Source organism: Apium graveolens, unplaced genomic scaffold (assembly GCF_009905375.1).
Source record: "Apium graveolens cultivar Ventura unplaced genomic scaffold, ASM990537v1 ctg934, whole genome shotgun sequence".
NCBI lineage: Eukaryota > Viridiplantae > Streptophyta > Magnoliopsida > Apiales > Apiaceae > Apium > Apium graveolens.
Window position 1 is genome coordinate 87,195 of NW_027421868.1, and position 16,565 is coordinate 103,759.

The window sequence follows — 16,565 nt, forward strand, 5'->3', positions numbered from 1 at the left end:
TTTGGGGTTTGTACCTCTTCATCCTGGCCTTTGATCATTCTTGGTTGGTGATTGATTGGACGGTTCAGATGGCCTGTGTGGTCAGGTGTCCTTTCTCCATTAGAGTTGCCTTGGGATCTTTACCTATGGACGGCTGGATGCAATTGTTCCATTTTGGATAATATGAGACAGTTGATTCTTTTATCCTGTGCCACGTGACACCGGGGACCATGTTATCTCTTTGGGCTGCTGTTCCTTTATTTGGGTTTGGTTACTTCTGGCCCGTCATTCTTGAGTTCAACCAATTACTCGAGATCAATGGCTCAATTCCGGTGGTACCACTGGAGTCTTTTTTGTAAACTTTATGCCACTACTGGTTGTGCAGTAAAATTCTGATGTGGTATTCGATTAGTTAATAATTTTAATCAAAATTTTATTTTGTTGATTCTGATCATAATAAGAGTATATTTTCGCATTTTTGCAAACAAAGGAAGGAATTTTTGCATGAATTAAATATCTTGTGTCTGATTTGATCCAGTATTTCACATTTTCACAACAAAACAAGCTGTCAATGTCTACTTGACAAAACAACCACAACCATAAGTCATCAGCTATTTTAAATATTCCTCACCTAATAAACTTATTTTAATTCATAACTATAAACACATACTGTAGTATGTTGTTGAAATCCACTGTTGGATTGGTTTCTGATAGTTTCTAATAAGCAGAAGCCAGTTCAGTAGTTCACCAGCAGTTATTATCACTGGATAGAGGGTGGTCAGATTCATTAAGCAAAAGCTTTTGGTAAACTACCTTCTTCAGCTATCTATATATTTGTTTTGTCTTGGTTTCATACTTCTAGTTGCTCAATAGTGTGTTTATTACATAACCAATTCTGACCAAATATTAAGGTGTCCAGTTTACCACTAAAAGCTTTGGTGTGAAACAAGAAATGTTATTTGGTGTAGCCAAATTGCATTTTCAATTTCTTAATTGTGAAGGGAAACTGTTATTTTTTCACAACTGATAATTCTTAATAATAATATTATCATTGGTAGTCTTCTGGTATGTGAAGCTCTTATTGTTGATTCAAATCTAGCTGATCCAAGTCTCTGTCTTTTTTAGGACTGTTAATTGATATGTAAAGATTCGACCTCCTTAGATATAAACATCACGAATAAGGGTTGACTTGAGAGAGTGGTTGTTCAGTATAAGGTCTGTTGTTATAGGTTACTTTGCATGTAAACTGTATTGTCTTAATATGACATCTTCTCCGTTTCTTACCTTCCAGCAAATGTCTTTTTGAAACAAACTACTCAGTTCTTTAATAAGAAGTTGAACAAATGGAATTTACACAACACATAAGCAAGAAGAGATTCTACCCTTTCGGCTATTTCATGGTGATGGTGCTATTGGTTTTCACAACCTTCAATCTATGGCGTGTTGCAGAGACAACTAGTTCTGAATTGGATATTGGGTTGCTGAGCAAGCAATTGCTGGAAATGGCCAGAGAAGAAGATTTCTTTAGATGGTTAAAAAGGGTTCGAAGGAGATTACATGAGTACCCGGAGCTTGCATTTGAAGAGTACAATACAAGTCAGCTAATTAGATCAGAACTCGACTTGCTTGGAATTCACTACACCTGGCCAGTGGCCAAAACAGGAGTGGTTGCTTTTATTGGCTCTGGGGAACCCCCTTTCTTCTCTCTTCGAGCTGACATGGATGCCCTTCCTATTCAGGTCTTATCTTTTAATAGAAATAATTCGTATCTAATTTGCACGTATTAGGGGAAGACACTGGTGTGCAAGTAGCAATCTCAAGCATTTTGATTAACACCGTTATTAATTCTTATAAAAGCCAGAAAAACTAGAAAGCACGCTTATATTAAAAAATTATTGCTGTTTGGAAAAGAAGCATGCTTAGGTTAATCGGGGTCCATTGTCTTTTTGTTAGTTTTCAAATCTATGCATTACTTTGTGCAATTCACAGTGAATTAAAATATTTATATTGGTATCATCGAAATCATGAAATGCAGATATTCTAAATGCTTTTTGTTTGAATCAGTGGGGAGGGTGTGATGTTTAATAACTCTGAGGTCTTGATTGTATAACATGGCAGTGGAGATTGGTTGCTTTTGAAAATAATTTAGTCCTAACTCCTGATAGTTTCTTGAATATCCGAGGTGGGTGGGTGACATATAGCTGATGCTGGCTAGCTCTCCATAGTTTACCTGTTACTGAGAATATTAGAATGGTCATAACTCATCATCCAGATTGATTCTTTGTGCTTCACAAATTGATTGTGGTATAATAAAGATGGAGCTTGTTAGAGAGTTCAAAAATATCTTTGTGGTATTTTAGTTGTGCTTTAGTCGCGGTGATTAATTTGATCTTTAAAAAATGATATTGGCACTTAAAAATAGAGTTTCCACTCTCATAAAAGTGAAAGAGACTTATAAAACAAAAAAAAAAATTGCATTTCTGTTTCTCTTTCAGTCTCATTTTTTGTTTTGTATTCCAGGAATTAGTTGAGTGGGAGCATAAGAGTAATATTGATGGCAAAATGCATGCTTGTGGGCATGATGCTCACACAACAATGTTGCTTGGGGCAGCCAAGTTGCTCCAACACAGACGAGATGAATTAAAGGTAAACATAGTTATATAAACATTTGATTCGTCGATGCTTTCTAGTAAACATTATTGCTCAAATTGTATTTAAGGGTTCTGTCAAACTGGTATTTCAACCTGCTGAAGAGGGACAAGGTGGAGCTTACCATATGCTAAAGGAAGGCGCTTTAGACGGGTCGCAGGCTATTTTTGGTTTACATGTTGATCCGTCCCTGCCTACCGGCACAATAGGCTCCAAACCTGGTCCAATTTTGGCCAGCGCCGGCAGGTTCATAGCCAGTATTAAAGGGGAAGGTGGACATGCAGCAAGCCCCCACAGAACTAAAGATCCAGTTGTGGCTGCATCTATGGCAATCCTTGCACTTCAACAGATAGTTTCCCGCCAAACTGATCCGTTAGAGGCCATGGTACCTATCTTTACAGTACAAAATATTTCACAAATTATATATAAACTTACAACTTTCTTGATTTGTTTATGAAGTGGGAATATGCTAAATTTTTGTGATGCATATAGGTGGTCTCAGTTGGGTTCGTAGCGGGTGGTCAAGCAGGAAATGTGATACCGAAGATTGTGAAATTTGGAGGAACATATCGAAGCATGAGCACTGATGGTTTTTCCCAAGCTCAGCAAAGAATCAGAGAGGTAATTCTTTAAAAACTAGAAATAAATTATTCATATTATAAATAAATCAGTAGCCCCAACAGTTCCAAATACAAACTGGCCATTACAAATCATCAAAGAAACATGTCTTGAATTTCAAAACAGATGAGACTAAAGTTCTTATAACCTAAATTCATTACACTGGCTAGGGGCTGCCATCCATTTAACCAGGAGGGCTGTTTTCTGTCGAAACAGAACTTTTAGAATCCAGGTGGACTATCAGTCATCAGAAAGAAAATACAAAAAATGGAGAGTAGGAAAGATAAAAATGTGTGTGTATTTATTCCGTTTGATGTATTTAGTTTATGTTGAGCAATTTTCGGGCACTCATATCATAGGTAGTAATTGTATGAACTTGTTGCTAACAGATCATAGAGATGCAAGCTTCTGTGCATGAGTGTAGTGGTGTTGTGGACTTGTTGTTGGAAAAAATGAGGCCTTATCCGGTGACAGTTAATGATGAACAGATGTACAAGCATGCAAAAAAGTATCGGAGAACATTTGGTTGGAGGGAGTATGGGGGCAGAAGATTTCAGCTTCTATTCCCAGCAGATGGCAGGTGCCTTTTTGTAATTGAAAGTTACTGATGAAGAAGCCATGAATTTTATTTGGCGACATAATTTAGAATTTTCTTAGCAAACGTATTCTTATTCCATAATAATCATATAATTTGTGAGTTCAAAAAAATTTCAATTGAAATTAAATTAAATAGTAATCGTCTAAACTAAATTTTTAGGCCTTCCACGTCCTAATATTCACCGATTTCCGTACTTTACGATATAATTTTTCTTAATTTACATACAGAACCCAATATAAAGCCAAATAAGACGGAAGGGAGGAGTTTTATCGATAAATAAACATTATAATTTGTGAGTCCAAACAAATACGTGTATAAGTGAAATTGAGCTAAGTCGTTTTAATTGAACAAAAAAAAGAAGGTGAAAAATCTTTAATTTTAAGAATCTTTAATAGATCTGTCAACAAAATAAAGAATATATAGTAGCAGGGGAAAACTGAAAAGAAGCACACAATTGGAGTTGAATTTGATAACAGAAGTCGTTTGAGCATGTTGAAGCCAAGGCTTTTGTGTTATCTAGTGTTGGTTTTAGTGTCTCTGTCCGCCTCAAATTCACGAGTTGGTGCTACCGAGTTAGAATCGGAGATTGCGATACTGAGTAAGCAGCTTCTTGACTCGGCCAGAAATGAAAACTTCTTCGGGTGGTTAAAAAAGGTACGGAGGAGATTACATGAGTACCCTGAACTTTCTTTTCAAGAGTACGAGACGAGTCAACTCATTAGATCGGAGCTTGACTCGATTGGAGTACACTACAACTGGCCAGTTGCTAAGACAGGCCTCATAGCTTCTATTGGTTCTGGTGGACCCCCTTTCTTTTCTCTTCGAGCTGACATGGACGCCCTTCCTATTCAGGTCTTCTTTCCTACATATATACTGTTATTTTATGTCTCGTATCCCTACGACAACTATATGAGAACCGAAAAATAAATATTCTGCACATTTTGTTTTATGTTAAGTAATATTGTGCACTCCAACACAGCGCATTTAAGGTGCACAACATTTTGTTATTACATTTTATGGTATATATTATCCATGTTTGGGAGAACTATTCTTAAAATGAGAACCAAAAAAAAATATTGTGCACCTTTTGTTTTCAAGTTATATAATGTGGTGCACTAGCACTTGAACACAGTGTATTAGTGCACAACATTTGGTCATTACATTTCTTTGTCTCGTCGGAACTGACCGTATATATGTTGTTTTGAACAAATCGTTTAATATGAATGGGAAAAATTCAGGTCAAAATGTTTAAGTTCAGAATTTTATTTTGAATGGTATTTGTAGTTGATTAGAATTTGTGCCAGTGATTCGTCAAAACCCTTACTTGAACCTAGTTAAACCTATAATTTCAGTGCAGTTGTATAGAGCTATATAAATTTTAAATTTGTACTTCTTTGTTAATTGTGCATACTACTATATACAAGTTGATTTCTAGGTTCCCCGCAAATTGCAATGAAGGTTTTCTGGAGATGCGGCTGTAAGTTAGTGTATATGCCAATTTCAAAGCTGATGGATGATGGTCTTTAAACCAAATTTGTGTGAATGCGCTTATGTAAAGAGGGATGTTGATCTTGGGACAAAATTTGTTGCAATTTGTTACTAACATTGTGTGAAGTTTGAGAATGTATTGAAACTAATTTTGTGAAAAATAGTTTAATTCTGTAGATAAAACTACTGATAGTCTTTAGATATAGTCATACATATTATTTAATCAAATTTTATAAACCTAAGCAATTTTAGAAGCATGTGAAAAATTTATGCTGCTGCTAGGTAAGTAATATTAATCGAAAACTTTATGATTAATTTTATTATTCAAGAGGATTGAGAATTCCCATGATACATATATGTATATCACTTTCTTATCAGAATTAGTTGTAGTGCATAATAGAGTCAAGAGAGAGCGGGGAGTACCGATCCTCCTACAAATTATTTAAACAAATCATGGTAGATTGAATGTAAAAAAGCAGTAAGTAGTGGTGTAAAGGGTCCTCGATATTGATATCTTACATGTTTCTTTTGGTTCGTATTCTAGTGCTTTCATAGCGTTCTTCAAAAAGAGAATTAATTTGCTTATGTGTCAACATATGCATTTAAAAGGAATTGGTGGAATGGGAACACAAAAGCAAGGTTAGTGGTAAAATGCATGCTTGTGGACATGATGCACATGTTACAATGCTGCTGGGAGCTGCTAAACTGCTTAATGACAGAAGAACCGAGTTAAAAGTAAGCTTATGACTCTACTTATGTCTGTCAAAGGGAATTAATGTTTTCAAAGGGAACTTGGTGGTTTGTTTATAATCTTTTATACATTTGATGATGGTATTGTTTGAAATATATTGAAGGGAACTATTAACCTTGTCTTCCAACCTGGCGAAGAGGGCCATGCTGGTGCTTATCATATGCTACAAGAGAGTAATGTGGACAAGCTACAAGCCATATTTGGGTTACATGTTTGGCCAGATTTGCCCACTGGTACAATTGGTTCAAAACCAGGTCCACTTCTTGCTGGTTCATCCAGGTTTTCTGCAGTAATTCAAGGGATTGGCGGCCATGCAGCTGCACCCCATGAAACTAGAGATCCAACGCTGGCCGCGGCCTTGTCAATCCTTGCACTCCAACAGATTGTCTCACGAGAAACAGATCCTCTGGAGGCCCGGGTACTTTGTTAACAATCTTATTTGCACAGATTTTATCATTTTGTTGCCTATCCTTCAGTGCTCAGATTAGGGTGTCAAATTCAATGAAAGCTAAACAAATTAATAGAGGCCGTGACAGAATTTGTCCTTATTACTTGCATTTGCTCTTCGAACAATAACTTTTTGTGATTGCATTTAATGACTGTGTTTAGGTTGTCACAGTCACTTTCATGGAAGGTGGTAAAACTGGAAATGTAATCCCTGAGACAGTGAGATTTGGTGGCACCTATCGTAGTGCGACATTAGAAGGTTTACTCTTCCTTCAGCAAAGAATCAAAGAGGTGCAATAATTTTTGAATATAATAATGTTTGTTTCCTAAATGCTTGAATCACTATTCTTTGAAACATCAATTTATATGTCTGAACACAGGATAATAGGTATATTTCCAAACAAGGATAAGTAAGCCTGTCTAACACCCCCGCCTGCACGGCAATAAGAAGCCTCTTACATTGATGTTTATATGAATCTATTACCAACAATCAAAATAAGGATTCTGTAAATCAAACTTACCAAAAAAAGGGATTCTGCAAACCTACAAACTTTGAATTAAATATGATCACTTTAAAATTAGTGGAAAACACGCAGAAAGGTTACTGAAGGGGAACTCTGCAAGGAATCTTTTAAGCTCAGGGTAGAAAGTTTGCTAGGTGTTAAAAAGCTCTCATCAGAATGTCTCCCATGCTTAATTTGGAAGAAAGCTCTTATAAGAGTGAATTAATTTGAATGTGTAGAACATCTATGTATGAAGACCTTAAGGGAAAGTTTGCCACTTCATGCTGATATAATATTCACAAGTGTCACTAATACTTACAATTATAAACAGAAAAACAGTTACCAGCAATACTCTGAGATTCAAATGTTTGCATGAATGGCTTTTTGGGGTCTTATTAGCCTTAGATCAAGTATAACTTAAGTCTCACTATGCCAGACCTTTTGCGATTTACATTGTACACAAGTTCATAAGTTTTCAGATAATTTCTCATGACTTCTTTTCTCTTTACCTATTAAATTCATCTTTGAAAATTACCACAGAAAATGTGTGTTTGTAGCTAGTGCTATTCATAGCATGTCATTTCTTATTGGGAAGTTTTCCAGATTTCATCTTGCCAAGTTGCTTGTGAATGATAATGTAATATTCTATTGGAACAAAATCGCGGCCCTTTATCGGTAAATTTTGCACATTGTTCTATTAAAGGAACATGCTTCTACACTTATGTCTGTGATAGTAGAACCACACTCACAGTTGCTGTTATATAACAGGTAATTGAGGCACAAGCAGCTGTACACAGATGTACCAGTGTAGTAGAATTTATGATGGGCAGCATAAAGTATTACCCTCCGACAATTAATGATGAAGGTTTGTATGGACATGCAAAGAGGATGGGTGAAATCTTGCTTGGTGAGAGTAAAGTGCAGGAGGTTTCCATGACCATGGCAGCGGAAGATTTCAGCTTCTTTTCTCAAAAGATGCCAGCTGCATTTTTCTTTGTTGGTATAAAAAACGAGACTCTCAACTCAGATAAGCCGCTCCATTCTCCGGAGTTTGTACTGGATGAGGATGTTCTTCCTATAGGAGCAGCTCTGCACGCCATTGTTGCAATATCGTACTTGGATGACCATGCTGTCAAGGCTCTGTAGACACCATAGTGTAAATTTCAGAAGTCATTTAATCATAACTGTGGACATGAACACAATCAATTGAAGGGCTTTATGTCTATGTTAATTGTGGACTGAACAGTAAACAATTATTGATGCAAATTCTGGAAAATTATTATACAGCAATAAAAACATAAGACCTGGTTAGATTTTTCTGGCAATACTCTTCTTACTGCAAAAGACATTAGGTAAAGTCCCCTGCTCCAAATTTAGCTATGGAGTAGATTCTTCTTACTGTTGACAAACAGCCAAATTTTAGAGAATAAGATGATCGAAATGTTGTGTTCATGTACACATTAAATCATTAATGCCGTTGTTAAACTGTCATATACAGGTATGATCTATTCAACGACAATCCACATTTGGGGCATTAAATACCATCGCCTTGTCTAAAATTATACGACGTGCTTCCAAGTTTACTTTTTGTCGGTGCTTACCAATTGCGCAGAGATGAAATCAAAATTAATAATTAAAATTTTGTTTACCAAAATATAGAGGATTTTAAAAATAGGGCTTTTTTTTAAAAAATGTCCACAAATATTTTTGCAAAAATACCGTCACTTAATAAATAAAATTGCAAACATCCTTTTTTTATTTGCAAAAATAATGTTTTTCAAAAATACGGTTTTCTGCAATTCGATTCAAGTAGATGCAAACTCGACAAGTTTTTGTAACTTCACGTAACCTCAAATGCAACAAAAGAAACTTGATACAACTAATTATATATCTAACTGATTTTGTTTGTACCGTATTTTAAAAAAATAGTAAAAACTGCAAAAAAGAAGAAGAAGAAGAAGAAGAAGAAAATATAGTATTTTTGATAAATTTTAAACATAAAAATCCAGTGTTAAAAAAAGTGATAACTTAATCCTGGAACTCTGCCACAAAATTCTCCAAACCTGACAAAGTAATTAAGCCAAGGCAAGTGACCCTCTGGTACTCCATTTCTTATGGTATGGATCTTCTTCAACCTAATTCTCGTCAACCTCCACAACATATACACCACTCTTTCTTTCATTCATTCTTGGCCAAAGAACACCTCACACATTACTCTCTTTTCTTTTTGTTTCTTCTCCTTGTCACTTGTCTTTTTTTCTTTTCTCCCTCGCATTCTTTAACTAGTCTTGCTTTCTTTTCCCGAATCTTACCCAAAAACCAGCACTATTCTACTTCTTCCAATACTACTACTACTACTACTACTATTGATGAAAACTTCAAGGTTTGTGATTATTCAAACGGAAAATGGGTTCGGGACGAAACTTATTGGCGCCAATTGTACACCGAGGAATGTCCGTTTCTTGATCCCGGTTTTCGTTGTCGAAGAAATGGTCGATCAGACGTGGACTACGTAAACTGGCGGTGGCAGCCAAAAGATTGTCATCTTCCCAGGTACATGTTATTTGCATTGGCATTGCTATTGTATGTGGTTTCTTCGCTGGCTTTTATGATCTCTGCGTAGACTTTACTTGAGGAAAAGAGTTGCAGACACATCTCATAAATCATATCAACTGAATGATATTGCTTTCTCTTTTTCTGTTCACGAGTCATCTGTCAAACTATACAAAATTATAAATATAAAATTAGCTTATCTGGAACTAGGCATTAATAACAATCAAGTTTATCGAAACTAAGATTTGCTTAACAATATTTTCATCAGTTTATAACTCTTTATGATAACAAATTGTTGAATCTCGACACTCTTTATTCATAATAAATTGTTGACATTTCTAGATGCACCTGTTTTTAGTTGACAATCAATTAATCAAACACAAAAAAAAGGTACTAAACACATCATTAGTATTAAATTAAACATTTGTTTTAAGTACATCAACTAGTATTAAACAATGGTAATAACATGCTAAACACATCATCACAACGTGATATCAAGCCAAAGGCAGCAACTACTTTCACGTGAAATAACATACAAGAGGGGTTAAAATTGAAGATGCAGAATGAAGAAGAAGAGTTAAATAATCTCATTTTTTGTTCAGATTTAACGCAACTGATTTTCTGGAGAGGAGTCGAAATGGACGTATAGTATTTGCTGGAGACTCCATTGGGAGAAACCAATGGGAATCTCTGATATGCATGCTTGCACAAGGAGTTCCAAACATTTCTACTATATATGAAGAAAATGGAGTCCCTATAACCAAACATAAGGGCTTTCTTTCAATCCGATTTCAGGACTACAACTTGACAGTAGAGTACTATCGCGAACCATTCCTTGTCGTTATCGGACGCATACCTAAGGATGCACCTCAGGGGCTTCGAGGCATCATTAAGGTTGACAAGCTTCACTGGTTTAGCTCCAGATGGACCAAAGCAGATATTCTTGTATTCAATACAGGACATTGGTGGAACGAAGACAAAACTGTAAAGATGTATGCACTTGTTACCTTATTTTTTCTATTTCTTGGTATCATAAAATTAGGGAAACCGCACGTTTAAAGAAGAAAATTGTGCTGAGCCTCTGACAGTTTTGCATTAATTTCCAGGGGATTCTATTTTGAGGAAAACGAGAGCATTAACATGACAATGGGGTTAACGGAAGCATTTCAAAAGTCCTTGGAAACGTGGAAATGGTGGGTGATGCAGGATTTAGATCCTAAAGCGAGCCACATCTTCTTCAGGAGCTATTCCCCGGTGCATTACAGGTAAATCATAGATAAGTGCTAATTGTCTACCTTAACCTTTGAAATGTATAATACCATAGCTGAACAATTAAACTTCACTTAATTATGGTCAATAAATTGTGCTGCTCCTATGTCATGAACTCACTTTAAGTCTTTCAACAAGAGAAAAGAACAGATAATTTTTCGTCTTCTTTAAGTTTCTGTTCCCCTGCGAAAAACTTGGTAGCATGACTTGAAAAGAGCTATTACTTTTCTTTTTCTTTTCTCCCCATTTCAGAACTTGAGACCACAGTGTTAATGTGCCTCCACCAAGTATAACAGCATAACAAAGTGTCAATGCAATTCCGGTGACTGCAATGTTTTGCAATAATGAGTGTCTATTCTGTTAATATTGCATGCTTAAGTCAGTGACACAAACATTAAGTTAGATGCCTCCTCTGAGACAATATATTATTTTTGGCGTTGTGCAGGGATGGGACATGGAATGATGGAGGTCATTGTGACAGAAATACCTCACCAGAAACAAACTACTCAAAGCTGGAACCCGAGACATCTAATAATAAGTTTGTTTCCCATGTAGTTAAACAAATAGAAAGCAAAAGGAGAAAAGCATACTTCTTAAACATAACATATCTGACAGAGTTTAGGAATGATGGTCACCCTTCCCTCCATCGTGAGCCAGGCACTCCAGTTGATGCACCACAAGACTGCAGCCACTGGTGCTTACCTGGAGTCCCAGACACTTGGAATGAAGTAATCTATGCCCATCTTCTGTCAAAGGGCTTCAGAACCAACTACCAAGCTAGAGTGAATTAGAATCACTTTATCATGAAGAAGCTCATCGGATTTATGACTACTTCAAGTTATTTGTCCCTCCATGATTAATCATTTGCAATTCCTTCCCTTCACCTTGGTGGTTTCCACATGTTCTTCAGCTTTCTGAGCTGCCTGAACAGATCTATCATTTATGATCCATAGGTGGATGGAATTCTGCAGAAGAGACGATTTAATAGCACTCAAAGAGATCAATTTTTGAAAAATATATAGACAAGAAAATCTTCAGCAGCATGCACCTGGTACGCATCTTTGGGTACTGCCAACATTGCTGCATTGTCAACTGCAGTGAACTACATGATGTAATGATTCGGAAACTTTGTTTATATTAGTTTAGACCAAAAAAAGGCACGAAGATGAACTCGCTGAAGATTTTGTGGATAAAAATATATGCTAATATGAGTGATAGAATATATAGATGAAGATATTGGTACATTACATATGATGCTCTAATCAAAACTCTAGCACAGGCAAATAAATAAGATGTAACTGGTAAAACAAACCCTGCTTGCAAGAAACCTTTAAATTTCAGTTTCTACTCTTATTTTGGAACTGAAATCTACAGGAATGTTATAGGAAAGTTTGTCCGTAGTTTCAACACTCAAAATTTCCAGCCCTCGTTACATTTACGGATTTTTAAACTAGAGTGTTTGTATTTTTGTTCGCTATTGGAATTTGCTTTTAACTTGCAAAGATAATAAAAAATGTTAAACATACATAAATTTTAAAAATATTTTCTACAATAAATAGTGCACAAGTGTGTTGTACTAAGATACTTCACACAAATCAAACTCATTTTGCATAATTGACTCTAGAATTATTGCATCGTGTCATATGCTAATCAACTAAACACGCATTGGTGCTTCCTTCTTTGCAGGCCCTAGCCCAGAAAAGTAGAACCCTTAAAAATTTAAGGGAAGCAACAATATAGCCTACAAAATCAAATCAAATCAAGGAATTGAAGCTGCCTTCATTTGATTTTGCTCTGTTATACTTGGCAATAGGTATTCCAAGCTCAAAAAAATATTACACTACCAATTAGAACACTGTGATGCTTTGAACTTCAAGGGTTAACACCAGATCATCTGCATGCGATCCAGATCTCTCAGAGGACTTCAACCCTAAACAAAATTACATGACGATGGAAACGACAAAGAATATTGGCCAAAGCCCTTGCAGAACATAGTACAGATGAGATGCAGGAAGGAAGAAAGCAGAAACAATAACCGATTAATCATCAATAATAAATTACTTAGCAAAAACAGAAAGAACCAAAAAAAAAGGGTTTAAAGTGTATGGACAGAAGACGGGCCATAAAATATTCATTTCATTATACATGCAGTCTCCTATTACAGGTAGGATTCAGACATCATTGGATGTTTATATAGATAAACTAATGATAACTAAAGTTCTGTTTTCATTCAAGTGAAACATAATTTAAAACATAAATCAACTATGTCTCTGATTAAGGACCCCATCTTGAAGATTTGCTGGAACCTACCCCTGTTTCTTTGAAAGCAATGTCACAAAGCCATTAAAGGCATCTTGAATTTGTAGATCACACTCAGTCTCTGCAAGAAGATGAACACGGCAATCTACAAGTATCCTAACAAATTGTGGTAGTGTTCACTGGTTTGCTGCTGGTTCAGGGGGTCCCCTGGCTATTGGCATCCCACCATCATCAAAACGAGCTCTAGGCTTTGCATGGTCAACAAAAATAACACGCCCATTCAGTTGCTGCAAGTGATAATGTGTCAGCATCAGCTTCAAGAACAAATTAAAAACTAAAAGGCAGAGAAAATCACAACCTTTCCATTCATTTCTGTGACAGCTTTATCAGCTTCATCCTCTGATGCAAACGTAACAAATCCAAAGCCTTTTGATCGGTCAGAAACTCTATCAATCACAACTGTAGCTGATATTTAAAACAAAAAATGTTATGAAAAGAAATCCTTACAAAATTACAAATTGTAAATTATTATTAGGCTCAAAACACCTTCAACTACTTGGCCGTACTGAGAAAATGCCTCTGATAATCCATTATCTGTGGTGTAGAATGATAGTCCTGAAAGAAAATATCAGATGTACAACGCTATCAAAAATGTAATCAACCATATGTTAGTAATTGTAATATAATGTACAGCCTCCTTTACTCCTCGTAACTTAGCAACTCATATAAGAAACAAGCTCAAGTAGTAATTCAGATATTTTATATAATGAGAATATAGATGCCTTTTTCCATATACTTCAGTGTTAAAAGATATGAAAATGGATCATCGAAACATAATGAAAATGGTCCATATGTTACAGCAACCTCTCCAAGATAATTAACAGGATAAGGTGTCACTGTGGAATAAGCAATGAATAGTTTCATCTAACAAACGAACTACCAAATGCAAAAGAAACCGCAGGTCAAAGAAAAACACTCTTTCTTAACGACTATGACCAGCCTCAAACTTGTGCGACCAACATAATTATATATATCCAATTCACAATTACAAGGCAAAAAAAACATTTCAACTTGCAACCCACAAAATGTGACCAAGGGAAATACTTAAAATAGCAGAAATGACAAATTGATAAATGTTGTATTAATCTTGCAATATTTATGGAGTTAAACATATACACACCAATATACATGAGAGAGACAGAGAGAGAAAAGGGGAGGGAGAGGGAGGGAGAGAGAGAGAGAGGACCTCCGACGAAAAGCTTGGAAGCAATACCTCGGCAAGAAATGGAAAAGGGGGTGCTGGTAGGGTTAGGGTTAGGGTTAGGGTTGAAGTGTGTAATAAAACTACCTGTCTTCTGTATTTTCCCCGATGCCGACAACAATCTTTTCATTAACACCGCCGCCATTAGATTGATCAAGCGCAAGTTGATGTACGTCTGTTTTTTTCTGTTGGTGCGAGATTTGGCTTAGATAACTCCAGCTATTTTTGTTCCAAAATTTTATAAAAAATTACTTTTCGGAAAAAGCTTTTAAACCGTTCGGTAAAATATAAAATTGCTTTTCGAAAAAATATTTTTACCTAAAAGTTGCAGTTTGAGAAAGTATGTTTTCGATGTCTTTAAAAAAACTGTTTTTCAGTTTTGCAGGAAGTTCATCATAAAAATTTATCAAAAAAATTATTATTTTTAATTTTTCGCATCTAAATATATATATATCAAAAAAATTATCAAACAGTTATAATAGTTTTTACATCAATACTTTTTCCAGCGGCCACTTTCTTTCTCCCTCTCTCCAGTTCACAAATTTACATTGTTTTTGTCCTAATTTCATATTCTTCTTCTATTATTCTTATATTTTTCTTCTTCTTTCATATATAAAATGAAAAACAAAGCTCAAGTTTAACCCGTAATTTTATAAAAAAGATTCTTGACTTGTAATTTGACCCGATTTTTCATCGATGTAGACAAAACGTACAATTGAGCGATTCTTATGAATAATATCGACAACACATGTCCAACCGATATTTCGTTTAATATGCCGATTTTTACAACACTGCAACCAGCCCACTAAAAAGCACAAACATGACTGCACAAACATAAATAAACATGCCGCAAGGGTTGGCTCAACTGGTTAAAGAGGGGGGTTAACTATCCTCTTGGTCATAAGTTCGAATCCCACGGGAGGAGAATTTATGATTATGCCTCCTGAGCCAGAGCCTGTCGCTTAAATGCGGTTTACCTTGGTTCATGTGGTTTGCAGGCTATTGCGTGAGCCCATAGGGTTTACCCAGTGCGCGCACCCGAAGGGTAGCGGTTACGGGTTACCTACGATAAAAAACATAAATAAACACTTATAATCTAATTTATCCCCGAACCTAAAAGAAATATCACATAATGGAATTTACTACTCCACAAACCAACTAAACATACTAAAAAAATAACTTACTAAGACAACTAATAAACTTTCCAAATTTCTTGCCAAGCCACTTACGTATTCATGTCATCTACCACGAGCTCTGCAACTTCTTTGATTTTCTTACCTTACTCGTTAGCCTTCCATAAAATATTTATGACTTCTTGGAAAAGCCTGTTTTTGCTTACAATAGCAGTAATATAACATTCTCACTATCAGTGTGGAACATACATTTATCCTTACTTTTATCACCGCTACTAATAGCTTCAATTATGAAGGATATTGCTTTAATCTCTGCTTGTAATGGGCTTTTCACCTGAATTTTACTCAAACATATGAAGATGATATTGTTCTTGAGCTTTTTAGTGAAACCACCTATATCTGAATGCACTAATCAATCATTTCTTAATGTTATTCCCTAACAAGACAACAAGAATTACAGAAGGGGGGTTGAATGTAATTCTGGCTTTTTTTGAGATTTTTAAAACCGTTTTAACTTAATAATATATATAAGTGTTTGATTTGCAAAGTGCGGAATGAAAGAATTATATAAATCAAAACACAAGTAATAAAAATACAAGTCTTTAAAACTTTCTGGTGGATTTGAATGTATCCACCAGATATAGGGCTGAGATATATATATATATATATATATATATATATATTGTTAGATATATTTGATAATGTCATGACTAATATAATTTATGTTTAGATTTCAGATCTTACTTAACAGGACAAATCAGTACTTAACTGTTGATCAGTAATTATACTGGAAGTCAGGACTTAAGGATATCAGTACTTATATTATCAGGAGATAATTATCATAAGTTAGATATCAGAACTTAAGTGCTGAAGGATTATTAGAGAAGGACAGTAGCTGATTAAAGGAAAGAAGATCGAGATAAACATAAGAAGATATATGCATGAAGAAGGAATTCCGTGAAGAATGGAATACTTGGAAGAAAAGATATCTGATTGATATATTTTAGGAAGCAGAATTATATTCCATATCAATTAACAATTATCTTGTAACTGTGTA

General features: G+C 35.4%; 3 protein-coding genes and 1 pseudogene across 5 annotated transcripts; 3 read left to right on the plus strand and 1 right to left on the minus strand.

Annotated features, from left to right (window-relative positions):
- The first annotated feature begins 617 nt into the window (after positions 1-617).
- On the plus strand, positions 618-3,907 carry LOC141705717 (IAA-amino acid hydrolase ILR1-like 9; annotated as a pseudogene).
- A 125-nt stretch (positions 3,908-4,032) lies between these two features.
- Positions 4,033-8,358, plus strand: LOC141705716 (IAA-amino acid hydrolase ILR1-like 3). The gene is made up of 5 exons (XM_074508605.1): positions 4,033-4,696; positions 5,942-6,067; positions 6,187-6,501; positions 6,693-6,821; positions 7,802-8,358. Exons 1-5 carry the CDS (start codon positions 4,334-4,336, stop codon positions 8,177-8,179), a joined length of 1,311 nt encoding a protein of 436 aa, XP_074364706.1. The 5' UTR covers positions 4,033-4,333; the 3' UTR covers positions 8,180-8,358.
- A 731-nt stretch (positions 8,359-9,089) lies between these two features.
- Positions 9,090-12,316, plus strand: LOC141705719 (protein trichome birefringence-like 9). Its single transcript, XM_074508607.1, has 4 exons — positions 9,090-9,586; positions 10,189-10,578; positions 10,693-10,851; positions 11,301-12,316. Exons 1-4 carry the CDS (start codon positions 9,153-9,155, stop codon positions 11,644-11,646), a joined length of 1,329 nt encoding a protein of 442 aa, XP_074364708.1. The 5' UTR covers positions 9,090-9,152; the 3' UTR covers positions 11,647-12,316.
- Positions 12,317-12,973: 657 nt separating this feature from the next.
- LOC141705720 (small RNA-binding protein 11, chloroplastic-like) lies at positions 12,974-14,601 on the minus strand. 3 transcript variants are annotated; one of them, XM_074508610.1, is made up of 4 exons: positions 14,463-14,601; positions 13,661-13,729; positions 13,473-13,579; positions 12,974-13,401 (listed from the first exon to the last, which is right to left on the minus strand). In XM_074508610.1, exons 1-4 carry the CDS (start codon positions 14,518-14,520, stop codon positions 13,291-13,293), a joined length of 345 nt encoding a protein of 114 aa, XP_074364711.1. In that variant the 5' UTR covers positions 14,521-14,601; the 3' UTR covers positions 12,974-13,290. The 3 variants fall into 3 exon arrangements, with proteins under 3 accessions (XP_074364711.1, XP_074364710.1, XP_074364709.1); XM_074508609.1 differs by having other exon boundaries at positions 14,388-14,593; XM_074508608.1 differs by having other exon boundaries at positions 14,361-14,589.
- Between the last annotated feature and the right edge of the window lie 1,964 nt (positions 14,602-16,565).

Coding starts and splice junctions, on each gene's coding strand:
- LOC141705716 (XM_074508605.1), top strand. CDS start 4,334: ATGTTGAAGCCAAGGCTTTTGTGTTATCTAGTGTTGGTTTTAGTGTCT. Junction 4,697..5,941: donor TGGACGCCCTTCCTATTCAG/GTCTTCTTTCCT, acceptor TGCATTTAAAAG/GAATTGGTGGAATGGGAACA. Junction 6,822..7,801: donor TTCAGCAAAGAATCAAAGAG/GTGCAATAATTT, acceptor GTTATATAACAG/GTAATTGAGGCACAAGCAGC.
- LOC141705719 (XM_074508607.1), top strand. CDS start 9,153: ATGGATCTTCTTCAACCTAATTCTCGTCAACCTCCACAACATATACAC. Junction 10,579..10,692: donor GAAGACAAAACTGTAAAGAT/GTATGCACTTGT, acceptor ATTAATTTCCAG/GGGATTCTATTTTGAGGAAA. Junction 10,852..11,300: donor TATTCCCCGGTGCATTACAG/GTAAATCATAGA, acceptor GGCGTTGTGCAG/GGATGGGACATGGAATGATG.
- LOC141705720 (XM_074508608.1), bottom strand. CDS start 14,520: ATGGCGGCGGTGTTAATGAAAAGATTGTTGTCGGCATCGGGGAAAATA. Junction 13,580..13,660: donor GTACGGCCAAGTAGTTGAAG/GTGTTTTGAGCC, acceptor TTTAAATATCAG/CTACAGTTGTGATTGATAGA. Junction 13,402..13,472: donor TCACAGAAATGAATGGAAAG/GTTGTGATTTTC, acceptor TATCACTTGCAG/CAACTGAATGGGCGTGTTAT.